The sequence below is a fragment of the Panthera tigris genome, chromosome B1 (assembly GCF_018350195.1).
Source record: "Panthera tigris isolate Pti1 chromosome B1, P.tigris_Pti1_mat1.1, whole genome shotgun sequence".
NCBI classification, from domain to species: Eukaryota; Metazoa; Chordata; class Mammalia; order Carnivora; family Felidae; genus Panthera; species Panthera tigris.
Window position 1 is genome coordinate 191,570,037 of NC_056663.1, and position 22,635 is coordinate 191,592,671.

At 39.7% G+C, this 22,635-nt stretch overlaps 1 protein-coding gene across 12 annotated transcripts in view; it reads left to right on the forward strand.

Moving 5' to 3' along the window:
• The window catches only part of LDB2 (LIM domain binding 2), a 402,888-nt gene that overhangs the window by 304,189 nt on the left and 76,064 nt on the right, over window positions 1–22,635 (forward strand). For all 12 annotated transcript variants that reach the window (XM_042984885.1, XM_042984884.1, XM_042984886.1 and 9 more), the window contains 2 exons: window positions 13,815–13,987; window positions 21,045–21,167. In XM_042984885.1, coding sequence (XP_042840819.1) covers window positions 13,815–13,987; window positions 21,045–21,167 — 296 coding nt within the window. The remainder of the gene's footprint in view (window positions 1–13,814; window positions 13,988–21,044; window positions 21,168–22,635) is intronic.

Genomic DNA, 22,635 nt, shown 5'->3' on the forward strand with positions numbered 1-22,635 from the left:
CCTCGTCTTCCTGATTCCCAAGCTTCACTCCCCCACGGGAGCCTGGCCAAGCATTTACGTGGCTCCCGCTTCCTAGGACTGACCACCGTCTTCCCTCAGCGCCTCCCACACACGGGGTTGGTTCTTCTGCACGTCTGTGTGGGAACATGCCTACCCTTCTTTCCTTCCGTCCATTCTCGCTTTCCGTCTCCCAACCTTTCTTCCTCTCTTTCTAGAGTTTTTTTCACTGTATGTTGAGCACAGACACACACACAATACTCAGGTATTTTCCATGCTATTTAATTCTCATGACAAGCTGGTAATAATAATAATAATGAGGATAATATAATAAAACGACGGCTCTCAGTGGCGTACATAGTCCAGCCAGTCAGTAAATATTTGCTAAGTGCCTACTATGTGGTCCACGTTGCTTTCCGTGCTGAGAATGTAGCCAGATGCAAACAGGTACAATTCTTCCCTTCTTTGAGCTTATATTCTTGCGAAGGAGGAGGTAACATAACAAAATAACCTTGTATGAGTAGTGATGAACATTATGAAGAAAAATTAATTAGGGTAGGGGGGATAGAGTCAGGCTGGAAACGAGAGTATTTTGTAAATGTTTCTATGTGCTCTGTATGACACCCCTGGGAGGCTGGCACTGTTCTTATCCCCCTTTGACACTTGAGAGACCTGAGAACAGAGTCATTAAGTAACTTGCCCAAAGTCACACAGCTGCTTTGGGGTAGAGCTGGGATTCAAGTCCAGGCAGGGGGGCTCTAGTTCCACACTCTGACCCTGCCGCCCTCTCCAGGGAGGAGATCAGGACTGGTGAGGCCTAGGAGGAGCAGGGCCAGAAGGGTCCCTGGACTTTTTTTTTTTTTTTTTTTTATCAGTTCTTAATAGTGACAGAGGAGGAAGGTGGGAGCCAGCGAGAAGCCATAGCCCTGCACACGGAGATGCGGGAGCCCTGCTTCGGGCGCACGTGATCCATCGCGTAAGGAGAGAATTACCTCTCCTCCCAAAGGCAATGGCGTGCAGACAGAGGCCAGGAGTGTCATTTCATACTGGGGAATGGGACCACAGTCCCCTCACTGGAGAGGAACAGGCCAGTTTCAGGGAAGGGACTGTCACGGAGCGGTGGCTTGTGATGGGAGTTCTTCATGCTGTTTGGCCCCCGAGGAACGTTACAGGTGGGTGCGAGCCCTGGTAACTACGCTGGTACCAAGGCTCAGACAAACCGGACCCATTGCGGAACCCACAGAATGCCCAGAGGCTTCCTCCTCTGGCCTGAATCCTCCAGTCTTTCTGAAAGTCTGCACGCAGCGTGTGAGACTCCAACAGCTGGCGCCCATGCGGTTTTATCAAACTTGGGTGGGTGCATTTTGGCCCTTACGTCCTGCTGTCAGAAAGACTCTGCAACATTTAATTCACTGTCAGAATGGTTGTTCCTTTTCTTGTAGACACAATCTAAGGGTCAGAGGCACAGCCCCCAGTGGACTTGTGTGGAATGCGAAGCTGACCCTCCTTGACTACTTCTCGTTTCCAAGGATTTTTACTTCCCTGTAAAGTGCCCCTGGAATGCTGACTTGGCGTGCAAATGGCGGATTTCTTTCTTTCTCTTTCTTTCTTTCGTTTTTGTTCTTTTCTCTTTCTTTCTTTCTTTCTTTCTTTTCTTTCTTCCTCTGTCTCTTTTTTCTTTCTTCCTCTCTCTCTTTCTGTTTCTTTCTCTCTCTTTTTTCTTTTGTTTTCTTTTTCTTTTTTAATTCTTTTTTTTTTAACATTTATTTATTTTTGAGAGAGAGAGAGAAAGTGCAAGAAGGAGAGGGTCAGAAAGAGGGAGACAGAGGACCTGAAGCAGTCTCCATGCAGTGAGTGCAGACCCTGACACGGGGCTCGAACTCACAAACCATGAGATCATGACCTGACCAGAAAACAAGAGTTGGCTGCTTCACTGACCGAGCCACCCAGGTGCCCCTCTTGTGTTTTCTTTTTAAAGAAGCATCTTTTTTTTTCTTTTATGAACTTCAAATGTGCATGAATTGTACAAAAATAAAATAAGAGAGAAGCCCATTGTAACTAAGGAGTCTCCTCACATGGGACGTTTTTCTTACCTGCAAAATTCAAAATTACCCTTAATCCCCAAAATGAATCTTTCAAAATGATTAGTCTCTAATCCTTAATTATCACGACTAGAGCATTCAGACGTGAAAATTCCAGATACGGGCCCCTAAAAACTTATTTTCTCCCTGTGATTTTGATTCTCTGCCCGAAAGCCTGGAAGTGGCTGTGCCTCTGTCAGGAACCTGCATGTGCGCATAACCAGCTTGAGCTTGGCCGACTGTCTCCATAGACATGCCAAGTCCGCGTTCATCCTGTGCCAAATATCTCTTAAGTAGCTGTTTACATCATGAATGTGCCGTGGTCCTGAAATGATCAGGGAATGTTCCCTGCCTTCGGGGAACTACAGTCGCTGAAGGAAAGACAATAAAATGGCGATTACAGTGCAGTAAGGTAAGTCTCACGGACTGTGCGGAGACGAGTGTTCAGGGGGTAATGACTTTGACTCATGCTTAGCGGAGTGGGATTCCGTACTCAGCTCTTTACACGTGCAGTGATGTTAATACCTGTAGCTGCTCGCCGAATTAGTGAGTATTCTATTCCTGTTTGACCAAGGAAGACACTGGGGTGTCAAAAGCATAAGTCATCTGTCCGCGTCCACCTAATGACTAAATGGCCCAGCCGGTATGTGCATCCGGAAGTTTCACTGCAGCACCCAAGTTTGTAATCTTGCTCAACCAGAGGTTGTGGTGCTGTAGGTAGGTATAAGGATGCTTCACACCTGGGATGAAGCGAAAGAGGAGGATCTAGGACCCTGAGGCGGAGGATGCTTCTGGGGCAAAACTTGGGAGGAGCTTGGCAAGGAAACACTAGAAATGGATGGGACTGCAGTGGAGTCAATAGAAAGGTGGGCGGAAACAGCCCCTTTGTTATTTTAATTCTACAAACCTTTCCTTTGACTTCAAAATCCACTTTAAAAGGTCAAATTTTATTAGCTTCTATTTTAGTGACCACTTAGCACCTTAGAGGGAATGTCTTGTATAATATCCAGCCTGGAGGGAAGGCCCCTTACCCAAGTCTGCACCTCTCTGCAGGGAGGAAATCGTCTCTTGGCATTCATTGCTGAAGGTTGCCAAGCCCTGCTTTCTATTAAGTTTGGAATCACACACATTTGTCTGTTTCTCTGGCAACATTTCTCTAACCCCATTGAATTGTGCTGATATTAAAGCATAAAATTGAATGACTTGTGGTGTCCCCATGGGTTTGAGTTTGAGATGGCCCAATAAATCATATTGAAATAATTTCGTAAGAATTCTTGAAGTTTGGCACCTTTGAAAAAACAAGGAATGTCATTTTCTCACTTCTTTTCCTGGGGCCTTTTTTTCCCTTGAGCCAAGTGAATGGGTTTGGTGTGAAAAATTAAAAAAAAAAAAATCCTGCAAATCATCTGAAAACATTAAATGTGGATGATTCATTCACAGCAATAACCACCTGAGCTGGAGTAACTACTTAATTTCATCATCTACATGTAGAGAAGGCTTTGAGGACTAGACGACTGCCACCGTCCCTCTGTAAGGGACACACTTTGTGATCTGAATGGCAAAAAAAATGTACACCTTGACAATATTCAGTGCTGGTGAAGTTGTGAGTGAAACACGTACTCCTACTATCAGGACTAGTAAGGAGTAAATTTGTCACAGCACTGGGAAGGGTGATTACTGGTAACTAGTTAAATTTAAATAGATATATATTTTTTCCTCTTTCAGTTTCCTTTTTCCTCTTTGATAACAAAGGGAGGGGTGAAGTCACTCGCCTTGATGGATACAAGGGTCCATCAAGGGTCATGGAAACATTAGAACTATAGTAATTGTATTAGTTAACCCTAGCTGCTTAGACAAACATATCTTGAAATTTCAGTGGCTTAACGCAATAGAAAAGCCTTTTTTGCTCCAAAGTTCAAGTGGGTTTTCCCAATAGGTGGCAGCTGGTCCTTAGCAATTCAGGGATCCATACTCCTCCCATCTCCTGGCTCTTCTATCCACGAGGGTCCATGGAATCGTTGCCAGGTCTTCAGGATTTGGTCATCAGAGGTAGGGAACAGTGTGCCAGTTACACAGAAGGATTTTACTTGCCATGTCTGGAAGTTGAATTTCTCTTCTGGGTGTCTACTTGGTGGAAAAAAATGAAAACAATGGAAATGCCCAGTGGACACTGGTGACAGCTCCATGATGTGGCAGCACCCAGCTGGCAAGGTGAAATATATTTTCGAGTTAGAAAGTGAGGTCTGGCTCTACGCTTACAAAAAGAAATCAGATATAATAAACAGTGATTTATTAAAAATTAATAAAAATCAAATTTAGGTATAAAAATAAACCAATCCTGGTTGATTAAAAACAACAAGCATTCTACTTTATCCCACATTGGCTCCAGGTAGCTAATGCAGTTTTACTTCTCTAGCTGTTACGTTCTTCTGCAGTAAAATGATGGTGTGGAATATAATCATGGATAACATAATTACATTTATTAAATAATTATTAGTATTTTGTATTGTGTTTTTTCCACATATGTTAAGCACTATTCATAATCACTCGTCAGGAGCTAATCAGTATCGCCATAATTTGAGTTCATTCCTACTCAAATCAGAGAAACGTGCTAAACATAGTCTTGGTTTTAATGGCATTTTGGAAGCATGGAACTATCGAGGGGTACATTTTTAAATCTCCAGAAGCCCTTGGGGTACCTGGGTGGCTCAGTCGGTTAAGCATCCAACTTTAGCTCAGGTCATGATCTTGCAGTTCATGAGTTCAAGCCCTGCATCAGGCTCTGTGCTGACGGCTCAGAGGCTGCAGCCTGCTTCAGATTCTGTGTCTTCCTCTCTCTCTCTCTGCGCCTCCCCTGCTTGTGCTCTGTCTCTGTCTCTCTCTCTCAAAAGTAAAATTTAAAAAACATTTTAAAAAATAAAAATAAAATCTCCAGAAGTCCATTAGAATTAGAAAATGCTACTGGGAATCACTGAACTAAACTTGAGATCTTTTCTGGCTCTAACATTCTAATCTAGTACGTAGGATAGTGCGTTATATAAGGCACCACTTGCCTGGATATTTGTTAAAGGAATCAGTGAATTGTAAGTTGAATTTATGCAAAAATTTGTACAAAAATGTGTGTGTGTGTGTGTGTGTGTGTGTGTGTGCACGAGACAGCAAGGTTTATCCTGAGTAAAAACATTATTCAATATTTGAAAATATCTTAATAGATAGCTTTCTAAGGTAAATTAGACAACCAATTCAATAGTAACCAAGAAGTCATTTGATCAAATTAAACATCCATCAGTATAAAAAAGAAGAAAATCATTAAAACAAAAATTAGAAGAATAATTTGATTTTCTTCCCATTATAAGTAATGTGATCTGATTTCAGATCAACATACAGCACTTCCCCTAATCCTAGAGGCGCTCCCTGAAAAATTCAGGGGGAAAAAAGAAAGAAAGCCTATTACTTCCCTCATTATTTAATACATTTTCCTAGAAGTTCTCTTCTAAACATTGCAATAAGATGAGGAAGTAATTCTATAAATATATTGGAAAGAAAGAAAGGAACCAAACTATCAATATTTGGGAATGATCAATTTCTTCACCTAGAAAACTCAAAACAAATCTTCCAAAAACCTATTAAAATTGATAAGAGCATTCAATTAGGTGTCTTGTGTTCCAAATAGAAATATAATGAAAGAACTATATTAACCATCAACATAACTAAAATATTTAACAACTCTCTTAACAAGAAATCTTAGCTATTTATATATTAAGAAACTACAGAAAAACAACAGAATCATTTTGTGATAGCAGTACGGATTTGTACAAATGGATAAACATTTCATGTTCCTGTATGGGAAGACTGGTTATTTTAGAGATGTCAATCTTTCTTAGTAAATCAAATTTAATTTAAATTAACCTCCTTCCAACTTTGGGTGGGAGGAGAAAGGAAGCTTTCAAAATTATCATAAGGCCCATCTTGAAGAAGAGAACATAGTTATGAAAGTGTTGAAATAAAAATAATGCAGAGGGCAGAAACAAATCTATCAGATGTAAACTGCATGATAAACTTTGGATAAGTAATAGAATAAGGTATTGTCACAGGAAGTTAGTGAGACAAATCTATGTAATAGAATAGTTCATCCAGACAAGACCCTCTAAGGTATAAATATATAATGTCTGGTCTAGGCAGCAGCCCAAATCATGGGAAATGCACCGTGCTCCCTAACACATGCTGTTCCCTTGGCCCCCTATGCCTAATTGATATCAATTCATCCTGCAGCTTAGGTCTTTCTCTAACACCTTAATGACCCTGCACCAGGTCCCTAAGGCATCAGTAAGTAGAGCATGGCCTTATTCTGTGAGTCAGTAAAGGATTTTGAATTCATACCCAAAGGATATTGGCTCATGGTAGGAAGTCCAGCCATGGCTGTGGACCATTCTGCACTATGTTATTGTCAGTACCTTGGATAAAGGGGTAAAAGAATTTTGCCCACAATGAAAGGCACACATCTGAGAGAAATACCCCGTGATATAGCTAACAGAATCAGAAACCAGTATTACCTGAATATGCCAGAGTGTTTGTTGAGTTAAATGAGATGAAATGAGACAGACTTACATGTGAGTTTCTACAACTTGAAACCCATAAATCCATTCGTGGATCGCATCAACTCATTCAGCAGATATGTGATAGATCCTAATTGTGTGTCAAGTATGGGATAAACAGTGCAGAACAAGAGAGAGCCATGACACACATCTCACTTGTCCTTAATTAGTGAATTAATAGCTTTAAGAATTGCTTGATCAGAAGCTCCCCAAGAGCAAGATGGGATCTACTGTGGTCATCCTTGTCTCTCCAGCAACTAACGCAAGGTGGTGTGGGTAAAGCCTTAGTCAAGTTATTAACTGTTTCGTGAGTAGAAAATGGAAGAAAAAATGCCTATTAGATTTCTGGGAGGATCAAATATTTTTTGCGGAGTTTTGGGATTTTGTTGGCAGATGAATAACGCATGTAAGAAGAATAGAGTATGTTCATCAGATCTTATCCTTGGCTAAAATTTTCCAGTGAGGTCTCTTTGCACTAAGAATACATTGCAAGCCATTTGCCATGGTCTAGATAGCCCCACATAATCTGGTCCCGCCTCTTTTTTTCTGAGCTCATCTCATTCTCCTCGACTGTGCACCTGCCAAACTGCCTTCTTTCCGATACTGTGGTACACCAAGCTCATTGAACCCAAACTCATTCCTGTCCTGGGGCTTTTGCCCTTGCCGGTGCCGGGGCCTGGACCTCTTCATTCCCAGATCTTATGGCCCTGTGCAATCAGGAATCAGCTCCGTTATCACCTTCTCACTGCCGCCTTCTAGGCCATCCAGTCTAAACCAGCTTGCCCTCCCTCTCCACCAAGTTCATCTACCTCTCCACTTTTCTGCTGTTTATGTCCAGCACCGAGAACAATATCTGGCCCGTAATTGGTGCTTCATAAGCATATATTAAATGAATGAATCTTTGGAATAGTAAGAGAGGTGATCAGAAAGAAGATATTGAAATCAAATTGGTGTGATTGAGAAAAGAAGTAAAAGGTGTTGGAATTAAAAGATATGCTAATAAAAGATTCCAAATGCCAATTTATGAAAGTAAAGTTCGTTTGACCTGCTTTCCTTTCAAGACGAAGGAATTTGCTTTGAACCTCTATCACCCCCCTTTAATTTTAAGCATATGTTATGTCCTTTGTTTTGGCTATTTATGTTATTTACCATAGACGAAATCACCAGTATTGTTTATTTCGCTAAGAAGAGCATCTCCATTTACATGTTAGAATAATGCATTCACTTATTTCTGAATACTGATAAGTTCAAGTTGAATGAATCTTTGTGTTTATTATTTATCTCAGTAGTAGAATTTTGATGTGGATTTCTGAGGTACTACAGCCTTAGAACAACTGTATAAAACTACCCAGATTCAGACAACCAATGTGTCCTTATCATTCTACCAAAAAAAGGGTTTTTTTTTAAACCGTAGTAATTGATGATTTTATTATAATTAATTTTGCCTAATTGAAAACACAAATATGTGGTTATATGGTTTTCTCTTTCCAGCCAGGAGAAAAATCATTAGTTAAGTAATTGCCAAGTGTTAAGTGGTACCAATACTAATATATCCTTTTATTCCACATTTTAATTAGGGTTCTCAACCCTTTTCATTTTTTTTGAAGTGAATTGTCTTTGAAAGTTAGAAAATATAGGCATTTAGAATAGTAAATCATCACCCCAAAGCAAAAAGTCATAACATTAGACAGTATTTTCTCAGAGGACTTGGAGAACTTCAGAGCACGTAAGAGCTGCACGTTAGAACTGCAGTTGGGCAAGAGTATTTACACCTAATAAGCTGTTAGAGAACTAGAGATTCTCAAGATGAGGAGTAATTGCTACGTTGAATCGCCCAGAAGTGTTTAGGTGTGTCTGTTTTACCACAACCTCGCCAGGTTTATGTTTTTGTCGTTATTACCTTATTTTGTATTTTGATTGCCAGTTCGAACATTTTCCCATACAATTATTTTCTACTCAGAATTTCTTTCATGTGAACTACTTACACACATGCTTGAGTTTTAAAAAGTATTTCCTTATGATTAACAGAGACGGAATGCTCAAAACAACAGATGCACGGTAGTTTATAGCTTCTCAGTGATTAAGAGTTCCCAGTGTGTACCATTTGGTTTCTAAATGGGGAAAAAATCGCTAATATCTACAGGTGTAGATATCGTCCTATAAGTAACACCTACAAGAAAAGATGGGAGCTAGATAATGCTCCACAACACCGTCAGCCTCCCAACTCCAATGGCAAGAACTTCTGGAGAGTGGGAGTCAATGGTTGGGAACAAAACAGAATGACAACAAAAACCTCCCAAGGAACTGGAATTCAGAGCTCAGCATCTAAATTACCTAGGAGTATATTTTTAGCTATTTCTAAATGTTTACCTGCAATGTAGAGTGTTATTTAGACATTATACACATTTCAGGCTCCTGAATAATTTAATCTGTCATTTTCTTGTCTTTCATAAGTACATAGATAAATAATACATACTGTATTCCATCTCCCTGTATTTCACCCACAGAAAATCTCCCTGTGCTATCATGTTCACTTCCCCTTCCCAGCTTCTGGAACTTTGACCTAAATGTATAAGAACAATGGAATTTCTTTTAGAATCTACTATAGTCTTACTATCTATTCAAGAATATTTGAAAGATGCAATCCTTTTCATGGGAGCACGATGTAGATTTAGGTGTATCGTTATTGAAATGGTTTTTAATTCCAAGGATTAAAATATAAATGTAAAGTGTAAGTGAAGCCTATGAACATGACAGTATAAAACTTAAATCGATTCAGAACTGGTGTACCTGAGGAGTTAGGAGACCACCAAATTTGACTCTGAAATGTTCACTGATTTCAAGCAATTTATATGAGGGTGTGCAGTGTGGTTGCACAATTTACTAAATTAAAAGGACATTTTCATCTTTTCAGCGCTTCAGATATAATAAAATTGTACATTGAAATCAGGATTCAGAAGAAATTGGCAAAGAGTTCAAAATCACAAGTCCATTTTTTTAATCTATTATCACATTGTATTATAAATACTTACATATTTGTTAACTTTCTTGCTACAACTGAGTTTGAAGGACAAGGACAAAAATCTCTTTTTGTGTGTCCAGCTCCTACCAAGGAACCTTACACCTACTATGGGCTCAGTGAATGTTTATAAAAGAAGTCTATGAATGAGTTATAGAGTGATTTCCTTAAGCACAAGTGGTTTTTTTTCTGGTTATTTGTCCCATTCACTGCACATTATCTATATATTGCTTGTCGTGTGTGTGTGTGTATGTGTGTGTGTGTGTGCGTGATATTTTGTAGTGTACTCTCTTGTACAACAAAAACTCTTTAACAAAGATAGCCTCTGTGGAACAATGGCACCCAAAGATGTCCGGTTCTAATCCCTGGTACCTGAGAATATGTCGCTTTGTGATGGTAGATTATCCTGGATTATTTGGGTGGGTCCAATGCAATCACAAGGGTCCTCAAAAGCAGAAGGGGGAGGCAGACAAGGAAGACTCAAACCACTATTGCTGGCTTGGATGATGTAGGAAGGGGACGTAGCCAAGGAAAGCAGGTAGCCTCTAGATGTGGGAAAAAGCAAGAACAGATTCTTTCCTAGAGCCTCTAGGAAGAAACACAACTCTACTGACACCCTGATTTTAGCCCAGCAAGACCCAGGTCAGAATATCAGGAACGATGAGATAATCCATAGAGAGAGTTTACACCACTGAGTGTACAGTGATTTGTTATGCAGCAACAGAAAGACGAATACGGTCTCTGACACAGCTTGTGTATCCTCATCAGCTACTAACACAAGATGTCGCACAAAAAGACTCCGCTCCCTCTCGTAGTGAATTTTTCTCATTCACTTCCTTTCTATTTTCACATTAGTGTTCGTTACCCTATCCATGCTAGAGTAGGACAGCATTTATGAGGATTCCTCTGTTTATAAATGACAAAAAGCAAACACAAACTGACATCAGCAGAAGAAGCAGGGTGCAGATCTCACAGAAGCGGGACCTCCCAGGGACGGGGCTGGCTTTCAGTCCTAACTATAATGAGGTCCCGGGTCAGTCTACAAAGACTCTCTGTCTCTCTAATCTGCTTTCCTCTCCATGCAAGCTTCTGTTTTTCTATAATTCACATTTTTAGGAGCAAGACTGCCCTCTCTATCTTTCAGAGAAGGATTCTGATTTGCTCGTCATTGTAGCCTAGGAAGTTAGTTGAAAGGGTGTTAAGATTATCCACTGTTACGTGAAACATTTATTGGCTAAAAGGACAACCATTTATTTTATTTACTCATGATTCTGCGATCTGGGCAGAGCATATGGAGGACAGCTCCTGTCCGCTCTATGTGACACCGGCTCGAGGCAGCTAATTGGAGCTCTAGGATTCACTCCCAGGATAGCCTCCCTCATGCAGGTCGATGCTGGCTGATTTGCTGGGGGCTCGGCTGGGGGTGTCGGTTCTTCCTGTGACTGTTCCAAATGGTTGGGCTTCTCAAAGTATGGCTGCCTTAGAGTAAACTTTGTACATAGCCACTGACTTCCCACCCACACACAAAGTGGAAGCTTCTAAGCCTTGGTGAGATTTCGCCCCAAACTGAAACAAGGTTATTTGTGCCACAGTCTGCTGACTAAAGTGGATCACAGAATCCAGGCCAGAGGTAAGGAGAGGAGACTGCATCCACAAAGATGTAAACGTCGTTGTCGTGGTTCATCGGGGCCACCTGTAGAAGTCTACCGCAGTGGATGATAGAGCTGTGTGAGCGATGGTCCAAACAAGACCATGGGGGAAATTGTAGGGGCCGTCCCACAAAGAAAGGAGACCGGACACAAACCTCAGGTGTCCTTAACAGTCAGTTCCGAGAGTGCCAGAAAATGTTAAATAAAGCAAAGCTCCTTTCCCTCTAAGTATATTTACTATATAGTTCGTACGTATTCTGGAATTAGAGAGGTAAGTAAAATTTAGGTTTAAAGTTAAGTAGTCACAAACTTTTTCCCTGCTCAATTTTTTTTTCTGTGAATGAAAATGATGATAATACATCACAGAGATCACTGCAAAGGAATTAAATGGTGCAGGATCCATAATGAATAAACTATAATGTGGCTACTCCAGTGGTGTTTATTTGGAGTAACCTTTTTAGTGTGACAATTCCTTTGATATTGTCGTGAAATATTTTCACTCTGCATCTACATTTTTATGGTTTGTATTTATTCTCCACAGTACCGATCCCAAAATGTCAAATTACTAGAGCTGTTTTATGGAAATTCGTTTTAGGTCGGAATATTTGAAATGCATTAACTTAATTTTATCTGTTTAGCAAAGTACAATAAGGCTTTTTGCATTAACGGAGTTTTCTTTATGGTATCAGCTGTGCATATGTTTAAAGACATGATGGACTGAAATCACTCTTGTTTGAATTTTATATTTAGCAAATGAACATGCGCTGTTAGGGATTAAGCAGTATTTGGAAAATGTATGTGTAAGGATTATTTAGAACGGAATTGCCAAAAATCCTGGAATATTTAGCACACACTTGTTGATTGATTTTACTGCAATAAATATGAAGCAATAACAACTATATAAATTATTCAGAGACTAGTCATCCACAGCAGGATTCTTTAGAGATTACTTCAGAGCACAGTTTGGCAGGATATTCTTTTTACAGTTTTTTTTTTTTCTTTCCAAATCCATGTACAAAAGAGATATAGATACATATGGAATGGATTCATATTGATTCTTTGAAAATGAAATTAAACATTTTAAAACATTCAAGTGAAGATTGCATGATCTTTCATACTGAAGCTCTCTTTGGTAATTTATTTACCTTAAATATTATTTTTGTCTTTCAGAAGGCATTACACAGTGAATGTAAGAGATTTATTAAAAACCTTGGATCGCTTGAGAGTGCTTTAGTACTTTGCCTTAAAATCTGCACATAGGCAAAATTCCTGATATTATGAGTTGGGATTTTCAGCATAAGAGGATTTAAAATCTCTGCTAAAGCAAGGGCTTGTTAGGTGTTTCTAGGCTTCATATATCAGAGAGTCCCAGCTACTTACCAATCGTTCAAACTAAAATGGGGCAGGACAGGCAGGACACATACAATCAAAGAGACCAATTTAGACCAAGTAGAAGGTATCAGGTTCTCTTAAAATTGGTCTTTTGTTCTAGAAAGAAATCTTATCCAGCTCCAGAAGCAGATAGAATAATCAGTATTTACATAGGTATGGACCTCTTCGTATATTCTGATCCTGATCGCATTTTAAAGATTTCCATTCATTAAAGCATTTGGAGACAAGGTATTGGAAAGAGCAAATGTTTGCAGATTTGGAGTTAGAGACCCCAATTATCTACTTATAAGTCATGTGACTCTGATACAGTCCTAATAACCTTTTTGGTTTTTGCATAATAATCCTTTTGAGTTCCAGTTCCTTACTGTCTTGAGGTTGTTCTTAAGATCCAATGAAATAACACCCCAAAATACTTTGCACACTGAAAAGCATTACATTATTAAAATTTACATTATTATGAATCAAATATGATTAGATGACTGCTCTATAAACAGCTCATTGAAAATTCCAAGTCAGTTGAATGTGGGGTTTTTTTGTTGTTTTTTTTTCACTTGGGGTACCTGGGTGGCTCAGTCAGTGAAGACTCCCAACTCCTGATTTCAGCTCAGGTTATGATCTCACAGTTTGTGGGTTCGGGCCCCGCATTGGGCTCCGTGCTAGCAGCACAGATCCTTCTTGGGATTCTCTTTCTGTCTCTCTCCCTCTCTCAAAAATAAATAATAAAATAAACTTAAAAAAAAAAAGAAAATATGTCCACTTAGAGGATACTTATGAGATCCAAAGGAGTCAATGATTCTGTTCCCCTTATTTTTAAAGTATCAACCCTTACATGATCAACTTTCAGTGGACACAAAATCTGAAGAGATGAACGTACAAATATTCCCTGAATAGTTGGAGATGTTGTTTTACTAACTGTAACCCAGAAGGGTCATGGCTGTTTATAAACGAAAGACATTTGTCTCCTGGTATGATTGGTTTCCTGAAATGATTCGTAGCTGTTGGAGGTCTGGCAACGATGTGGGGTGCGTGGGACCTTTGGATATTTGTGTTAATGGTTTATTTCTCTGTGTTTCTCTCCCAGCTATCGGCAGGACCCTTATCCCTCGTTACTTTAGCACTGTGTTTGAAGGAGGGGTGACTGACCTGTATTACATCCTCAAACACTCGAAAGAGTCATACCACAACTCATCCATCACAGTGGACTGCGACCAGTGTGCTATGGTCACCCAGCATGGGAAGCCCATGTTTACCAAGGTACAGGACACCCTCAGCAACATGGCTTGTTTCTCTGTGGGTGTATTGAAGGATAATGATTGTGGTTTTCTTCTGGAACTTTGAGCTGATTTCTCACATCTCAGACGCTTTCAGCACTATGAGATCATCTCTTTTGTTTGTGGCACGGCTAGACTCTTGGTGAACACTCTTCTAAGATATGTGCAGGTGGTAGAGAGCACCTGAAAGTCAAATATGACAGAGCCTCGGAACTAAGAGGGAGAGAGCATTGGCTGTCTGTCGAACCCAAGTTGCTAAATTAGAATTTTGACTGTAATACAAAGAATTTTCTACAGCTAAAATAACATTTCCCCATTGCTGTGTGGTCAGTATTTGTGTTTTGTTTCTGAAATGACACACTTTTTAAAGCTAAATTCAAATGTTAACAAACAGGGAAAAAGTCAACTGACTATAACTGAACTAGTTGTAATCTCTAGGGAACATAAAAACATAAGTGAAACTAGGGAATTCAGAGTTTAAAGGTTGTTTCCCCAAATTCTAGGAAGTGCTGGTTGGTCAGTGAGCAAGTGAGCACAGTAGAGCCAAAGGCTGGTTGTGAGAGAATAGGAACACAGGGGAAGGGTTGTGGAGGGAGGAGCAAGTGACACATTCTTTGAGGCAGAATTCAAGGACCTTGAAGGATGTAAAATGAAAGAGAAGAGATAGAGAATCAACCTGGCTTCTATACGTTCTACACCTATGACCCCTTCCTATCCACAGACAGTTGACAGATGGAACGTCCCCCTGGGCAAAGACCTTTCTGGAACACTACAGACAATCCCTTTATGTCTTCTCCCAAGTAGAAACATTCCTCAGAACAAATATTTAGCTAGAGATTCTGACAAACCGAAATTTGTTTTAATGCACACTAGCCCATTGCATTTTCACAAAGACTCAATTTGAACTAATTTGTAATATTAATGATAGCACCTATCTCTTTTATTTGAAAACACACACGATGATCCTCTCTTTATAGTTCAGAAGTTGAATTATCAGGGTTAATTGCAAAAAGCCCAAATTACCAAACTGAAGATGTGTTTGTTACCTGTGCTCAATTTTGCTGAAAGAATAGAAATAAAATGTTTATCATGTAAAGTATCCATTTATCTTGTTGGTACAGTTTAATCTTTCTGGTGCTCACATGATGTTAAAACACACACACACACACACACACACACACACACACACACGGGCAAAGAAAATAGTTCTAAAATGCCAAGCAAATCATCAAATGTCATCGATCTTATGGTATCTTGATTTTGTCAATAGACATTTTTAAATGCAGGATAAGAGTTGGGTTTTTCTCTTTCTTCCTTTTTAACGGTTGAGCAGAAAGGAAGGTTGCTGATCAGGGACAAAGTACATTCCCGCTGTATTCTGGGAAGAGAGTTTTGATATGTGGAAAGGAATGATCACCTGGGTGATGGTTTAATCTGCCCATGCCTCACTTCATTTTGGAGATGTAAAATATTTCCATAATCTTGTATGTTAGATGGGTAATACAACCTATTTCGAATGTTACAAAGTCAAAGCCCCACAGAGAAAAGCTTTCTCTGCTAGCTCATTATGGTTTTATTTGTTTGTTTGTTTTGTTTTTGTCTAGACTTAGCATTATATTTAGGTAATCAAGAAAAACACACCAATTTCTTATGCTTTAAGGGAAAAAAGAAATCCATGAGAATTAAATAAAACAGCTATAATGAAGAAGCTACTTCCAAAGCCTACAGCCATGGAAAGTAAAAATGCATTTTGTGGTAGCCCTTTCATAACACATAAAATAGTTTATGGAAGTAAAATAATATAATATTTTATAATAATTTTATTATAATAAATAACTTTAAAATAAAACATATAACATTTTATATGCATGTAAAATACATAATAAAAGGCAGCCCTATCATTCATATTTTTCCAATGTCTTTCTTTTCAGGCCAAAGCTATCTCATAAATGAGCAGAGTCAGTTGCTCTGAGGTTAAAGTGCCATACACTCAGGACTGGTTTTAAATTTGAAAAAAATCCCATTCTTTTGATGAATCAATAATAAAGTGCTCTTTTTTTTTTCATTCAAATCAAGAAGCTAAAGTTTTCTTCTGTTGATTCTTGACTCTTCCTCATCTGCGGATGCGCCCCTCTCAGCTGGCCGAGTGGTTTGTTCAGGCATCCGAGGTGGTCACCAGGAAGACGGTGGGAGCATCCTCTTGAACTCAGTTCTTTCGGCCCCAAGCTTCAGTTATTTAGATCACCACTCCCTCTCCTCCATGGCAGTACGTTCCCAACTCTTGTAATGAATGTTTCCATACCATGATGAAAAATACCACTTTCTGGGAAATGTAGCTTAGCTATGTGGACTTAGTCCAGATGCTAATTATGCACATTTATTTTTAGAAAATTCTAAAGCATTCCTTTTTTTTTTTTTTGCTCCTTGGTGATCATTATACTACCCAAGGAATCCTTCCAGTTTTTCTTTTGTTCTTATGTTAATTAAAAATAAGCCATCTTCATGTAATAAAATATGACTATTTAGTGTGAAACAGTGAGCTAATGACCTTTCAGTACCACAAAGAAAAATATAGCCTGGAAGCCGATGCTCTATTTTTAAAGGGGAGGCTGCTGTACATGGAATTATTTAGCACATTAAGTACAGGCAGTATCACATCGTTCTAATTTAGACTATCAATATACTCTAATTCCCCCAATAGCATTTGACCCAGTGGTTCCGAGTTGCTTTTATGAAAATTTGGTCAACTGGTGAATCAAAAATCAGCTGCAGTCCTAATCAACAGTAATATTTAATATTACCCAGGAGTATAGTGTGCATTTTGCAATTTCCTGATCCTAGGAACATTATAGATTATGGATAAATATGTAATTAGAGTTTTAAGACACACATTAGGAAGCCTTTCTTTTCTGTATTCAATTTTGAATCAAATTGAAAACAAGGCTCAATAATCTGAAGGGCAATCACCAAGGTTTTCAGAATCAAAGACCCTTGAATTATATTTGAGGGTGTGGATGCCGGCAGATGCCGAGAGGAGCCCTCTTTGGGGTACACATCTGGTTACTTGTAGATTTTACAAACTGAAATAATAATCACAGCCAGGACTGAACACCCTTATCACTCTGTAAATACAGCTTTATGCTTTCTCTGGTCTCAATTATTTATTATGCAATTATTTATTACTATAGAAAAGTACCATGGAAATGCCCCAGCCACTTTTCCTAGATGAACACTCATTCATGTCTTTGACATCATTCTTATCTTAGCCTGTCTACAACATCATCCTCCAGGATTTATACGTTTCTACTCCTAGCCCAACTCCAATCAAATTATTATAATATCAACGATCATATTGCCCTAATATATGTATATATATGCATTTCAATATGCATTTACAGATAGAGTATCTCTACATAAAATACAATGAGCTTTGTGCGCTTGTTAATTTGAAAGCATTATTTCATGCATAAAGACTGAGCAAATTAAGTAAACACTTCTACCTGAAAAGCACATTTTCTTTTCGTAACAGCTCTATGAAAATCACTGTATTGTGCAATGGCATGGTCAACATCGCTTCGCAATTAGCCAAAGAAAGAAAAGGGTTAAAAAGCTACCGGTTAGTTTGAGAAATGTTCTTTTTTAGTTCTCTTGTTCCTGGCCTAGTCTCAAGCTAGCACGTGATCCGCTGAATGCCTGCCAGCCTCTTTCTTGTTGATCCTCCGGAGACCATCTGTGCTGGGGGCATTGATTAGAGCGTGTCTGCTGGGATTACATCTTTTCTGTTGCCATGCCAACTAATCAGCTGATTTTGGTTACCACAGAAACAAAATGTCAGAGCTCACAGTACGGTAACATGAATTCAGCACAACAGAAAATGTTTTCTTAATTGGGGACCCTTTTGATTTTGGATTCCAAGTGAAAGGCAGCTTTAAAAAAAAAAGGCCAACTTTAGATAAAAGCTACGTTAATTGTATTGATTAAGAGCAATGCACAGAATTTTTCTGGAAAGAGAAAATATTAATTCCCCTTTAAAAGCTATGTCTGTTTTTTACCATTTCCAAACAAGGAATGTATGTGTATATATATATATATATATATACCCCCCCTTAGGTGCCTTTATTCCATTTGCTGATTGTTGCATATGAAATAAATCACAAAGCCTTCAACTGCCATGATGGGGGCAGGAGGCAGTGAGGCAGAATAGGGCTTGGGAGTAGGCCATGGTATCACTACTTGGGGGAGACCAACAGTGACCAAATTCTTCTCCATTCTTCCATTCAAGGAAGTCACTGAATTTTCCTTCAGGAAAACACCCAAAACAGTCAATGTGGATTCACTTTCAAGGATTCCTCACTTGCACGTGACCTGCTTGGGAGAAAGCTGATTTCTTGGCTTTGGCTGACAAAGGAGGAGCCCAAGGCTTATTATAGTTTCCCCTTTTGTAGACCCAGGACGCTTTGATAGCAATAAGGGTCCTCAACTGGTTTGCTATGTCACAGTAAACAGAGAACACAATTTTACTTGACCTTACAGACACTACAATTGAGTAATTCATCAGAAGGACTACATCCATACCTTCTCATTATGAAATTCTGTTCCAGTAGAAGTAAGCCAGAACCTACGTCTGCCCTGAGTTTGTGGTTAATAAACACAAAACAAATAGATTAGATAATAATAATTTAAAAAAGCATGACATTTAACTGGGCTAATATTTGTTTAAACACCTAACAATACCCTTTCTTTAAAAAGGTGTAGCATCCAAATATCCCTGTCCTCTACTGTCAGGATATTTCAACTGTCATGGGCTGGCTGAGGTCACCTCCCTTTTGTGAAAGCTTTCAATGCAGGTGGCTTCTGTCCTACTAACACCCCAGGGGGAATTGTGTAACTTAATCTCCATGCAACCCTTGGTGAATTAATTCCAGTGCTAAGGGTGTTCTAGAGGAGTGGTTTGGGGACATGAAAGTCTTCCCCTCTTTCAGAGTGTACAACTATCATGGCTAAGATGTCAGAAGGAAGCCCTGAAGACCATTCTTTCGAGCAGTTTTGGGGCAAAGTGCCTTAAATGCCAGAAATTACCCGCAGATTCTGCTAGTAGCAGCTCAGTTAGAGGTCTTCACCCATGTCATCAGTAATCATCCCACAGTCCTGAGACTTTTGAAAAAATGAAAATGGCACATGGCAATAGCATCTTTCTTAAGTAGTGCTCTATCAACACATGTTACTAATTCTCTTTGTAGTGGTTGTTAGTTCGTTTAAAAAAAAACATTACCTTAAATTAGAGTAAATAGAAAGCACTTAACCCAGTGCCTAGGACATAGTTGGAACTCAATGAATGGCGGCCTTTCGTATTAGATTCCCAAAGGGAGAAATGATTGTTAACATCTCATAAAAAGTTAGGTAAATTGCTAATTACCTTCAGGGAGTATAGTTTTCAGAATGAACACGCCCCTTGTTGAATGAATTGTTATTTATGAGTTTTAAAAATTGTGTAGTGCAGTGGCTTCCGAAGTTTTATATGTTTGTTCTTAGCATAGGAAAGCTTTCTCCAAAAAAGCTTGAGCAGAATTCCAATGTATTGAAACAGTAGAACTGAAGCTGCTCTGGTTGAATTGAAAAAATGGGTGGAGATCACATGGTCTAGAAGGAGGCCGAACTCTTCCCAGCAGAGCCCCTGAGACGCCTCCGTGGATCCCTAGGTCTCAGAGAGCACTTTATGACAACCACCAGTCCAGGGGTCTTTGGTTGTGTTTCTTTTATCTTTAGAGCTATCATTTGCTATCATCCTCCTGTGTGCCAAGTATAATACTGGGCAATCGACAAACACAATATCATCATACATTTCCCCAGCAACCGGGAGTAAGGTTAGTATTATTGTCATTTCACAGAGGAGGCAACCGGAACGTGGGGGATGTATTCAGTTGCCTCAGAGTTCCAAAACGAGTACAAAGTAGCGTTGGGATGTGAATCTAGGACTTTGATATCAAAGCCTCCACCTGCTCTAAAGCAAAGACCAACTGAATAAGCAGTTGTAATTATGTAAACTGGACACATACACTGCCACTATTTTTTAGCTGAAGTTGGATCAGTGGGATCAGTGGTGTCTGACTACCTAGTATTTTCTATTTCACAGTCATTAACGGTGAAACAAAATAGGTAAATAAAATAGGAACTACATGCTAAAACTGATCTGAATATCAAAAGAAGAAAAAAATTACTACCGTGTCAAAGATCACTTCGTCACAGAAGAGAGCCTCACAAATTCTTTTTTTTTTTTAAGATTTTATTTTTAAGTAATCTCTACACCCAGCATGGGGTTCAAACCGATGACCCCAAGATCAAGAGTCACGCACTCCACCAACTGAGCCAGCCAGAGGCCCCAAGAGAGCCTCACAAATTCTGTTTCATTAATAATATATATTTTTCCTCGAAAGAGAGCATGCCTCTATGCAAGCAAAATTTGTCACTATTCATAGCATGTGATTGAAGGAATACACTCTAAACATGCCTGGAATTTGTCTCTAAAAATGAAAACTTCCTCTGATTGGGTAACCTTGGAGTAAGTCACACGTAAGCATAAATAATTTTAGCAGATACTTCCTCCCAGAGTAGGGCAGCCACGATTAGAACAAGATTTCAAGCTCTGATGGTAGAAAGATGATGACAACAGAAGTAAAAGGAGGTGGGGAGGGTATTATTTTTGCAGGTACACACTTTTGGCATAATATTACAATAATGTGGGTTTTGGTCCCCTATGTGCAAATGAAGAAACAGAGGCTCGTAGAGTTTCGTGGCAACCAGTAAAGTTACTAGTAAATCATGGCTAGTGAGCAACTGTGCCGTCTTCGGGACCCACGGATTCTAGGGCTCACACTTGCCTCACTGTGCTGTGGATAAAGCACTTGTGTCACATCCTTACTGAGATACGGTGCTGCCCAAGGACAGTCAGGGAGACCCCGCTGAGTAGCTGACGTGTGAGTTACAAAAATGTGGCATTCACAAGGTGCACAGCCAATGAGTGTGATGTTTGTCGCTTCTAGGTATGTACAGAAGGCAGACTGATCTTGGAGTTCACCTTTGATGATCTCATGAGAATAAAAACATGGCACTTTACCATTAGACAATACAGAGAGTTAGTCCCAAGGAGCATTCTAGCCATGCACGTAAGTAATTTCATCACTATTTTACTGTCTTTTCTTTTACTCCCTCTTTCTTCAACGAGAAAAAGTCCGGTTCTCTCTCTGTAAAGAATGCCAACAATCTTCACAAGCTGGGCAGTGAACTCTCAATTTTGAGCTTTTCCCTCAACCATTTTATTCCACAGGCCCTTTTCCCTCTCCTTTGTTTGTGAGCTTGGGGCGTTGTGAGATTTTTTTTTTTTTTGATACTTTACTATTTTAAACTCCAAACTGAGGTTACCGCAATAAACAGTTTGTACTTTTCTTAAATTCCATGGAGTCATTATCAAGTATTGCTCTGCCTGGGCTATTAAACCTGTTATGTATAACTGGGGAAAGAAATAAAACAAGAAGTAAGAAAAACAGTTTCCAGTCTTGATTAGAACCAGCTGACAAGACGTGGGGCTCATGTACCTCAGATCTGTGTCAACGTCCCTCCTAACCATGGTGTTGGAGTGAAGCAGACGATTTGGGATTCTCTCGGTTTCATTCGACCATGAACCACGACAAATTTATTGAGCACCAACTAGGTGCAAGGCCAGATTCAATGCCAAGTTGGGGATGTGTGTGAGGGGTAAGACTTGCTAAGAGCTAGCTGAGTGCAGTCCCTGAAGAAGGCGTCAAAGGCATTGACTAAATAAATCCCTCTTCCATAATGCATGATGCAGCAGTTTCTGTGAAAAAGCTTTGGAGCAAAATCAGACTTAATGAGCCTGATTTTTAAGACCCTGTACAATCAAAAGAGAATACAATAACAGTAGCTAGTATTTACTGGCTGTTTGCTATGCCAGGCCTTGGGCTAAGTATTGTACACATTATATTTAATCCTCCCAGTGACCCAGAGAGGTGCCTTATCACTCTCCCTGCTTTAGAAGTGAGGAAACTGAGGCTCAGGCTTGATAAGTTACTCCATGCTTCTCAGCCCGAAAGTGGGAAATCAAGATTTCAACTCAGCTGGTACCGACTCCCGAACCCAGGCTGATAAGCTGTCTCCCAACCATCCAATTCCAGTCTGTGTCCCCAGGCTTTTGTCCTCGACCCTCTCCTCCCGACTGGTTAACCCAATCTCTACCTTTTTCACTGACCTTGCACTTTCTGCTGTGGCACCCTACTCCCCTGCTCCAATCTTCCCTCCTATCCGTACCCCCAAGTTCTTCTCAACTTTCAAAGCCCAGTTCACATCCTTCGCTCCCCTTGAAGCAGCTTGGAGTTGTCACTCTTATTGTTTTCAAAATAGACAGGAAGACAGCAGAGGTTAGTGGTCGGGAGCCTGGGCCCTAAAATGAGACCACATAGGTGTATCCCTGTTCCTGTGTGGCCTTGGGCAAGTGGCATGGCATCTCTGTGCTTCTAGATCTTCATCTGTAAAATGGATACAGTAATAGAGTCTGCCTCAGAGGATTGATTGGTATGAGGATTAAGAGTTAATGCACGTAAAGGCCATAAAACAGTG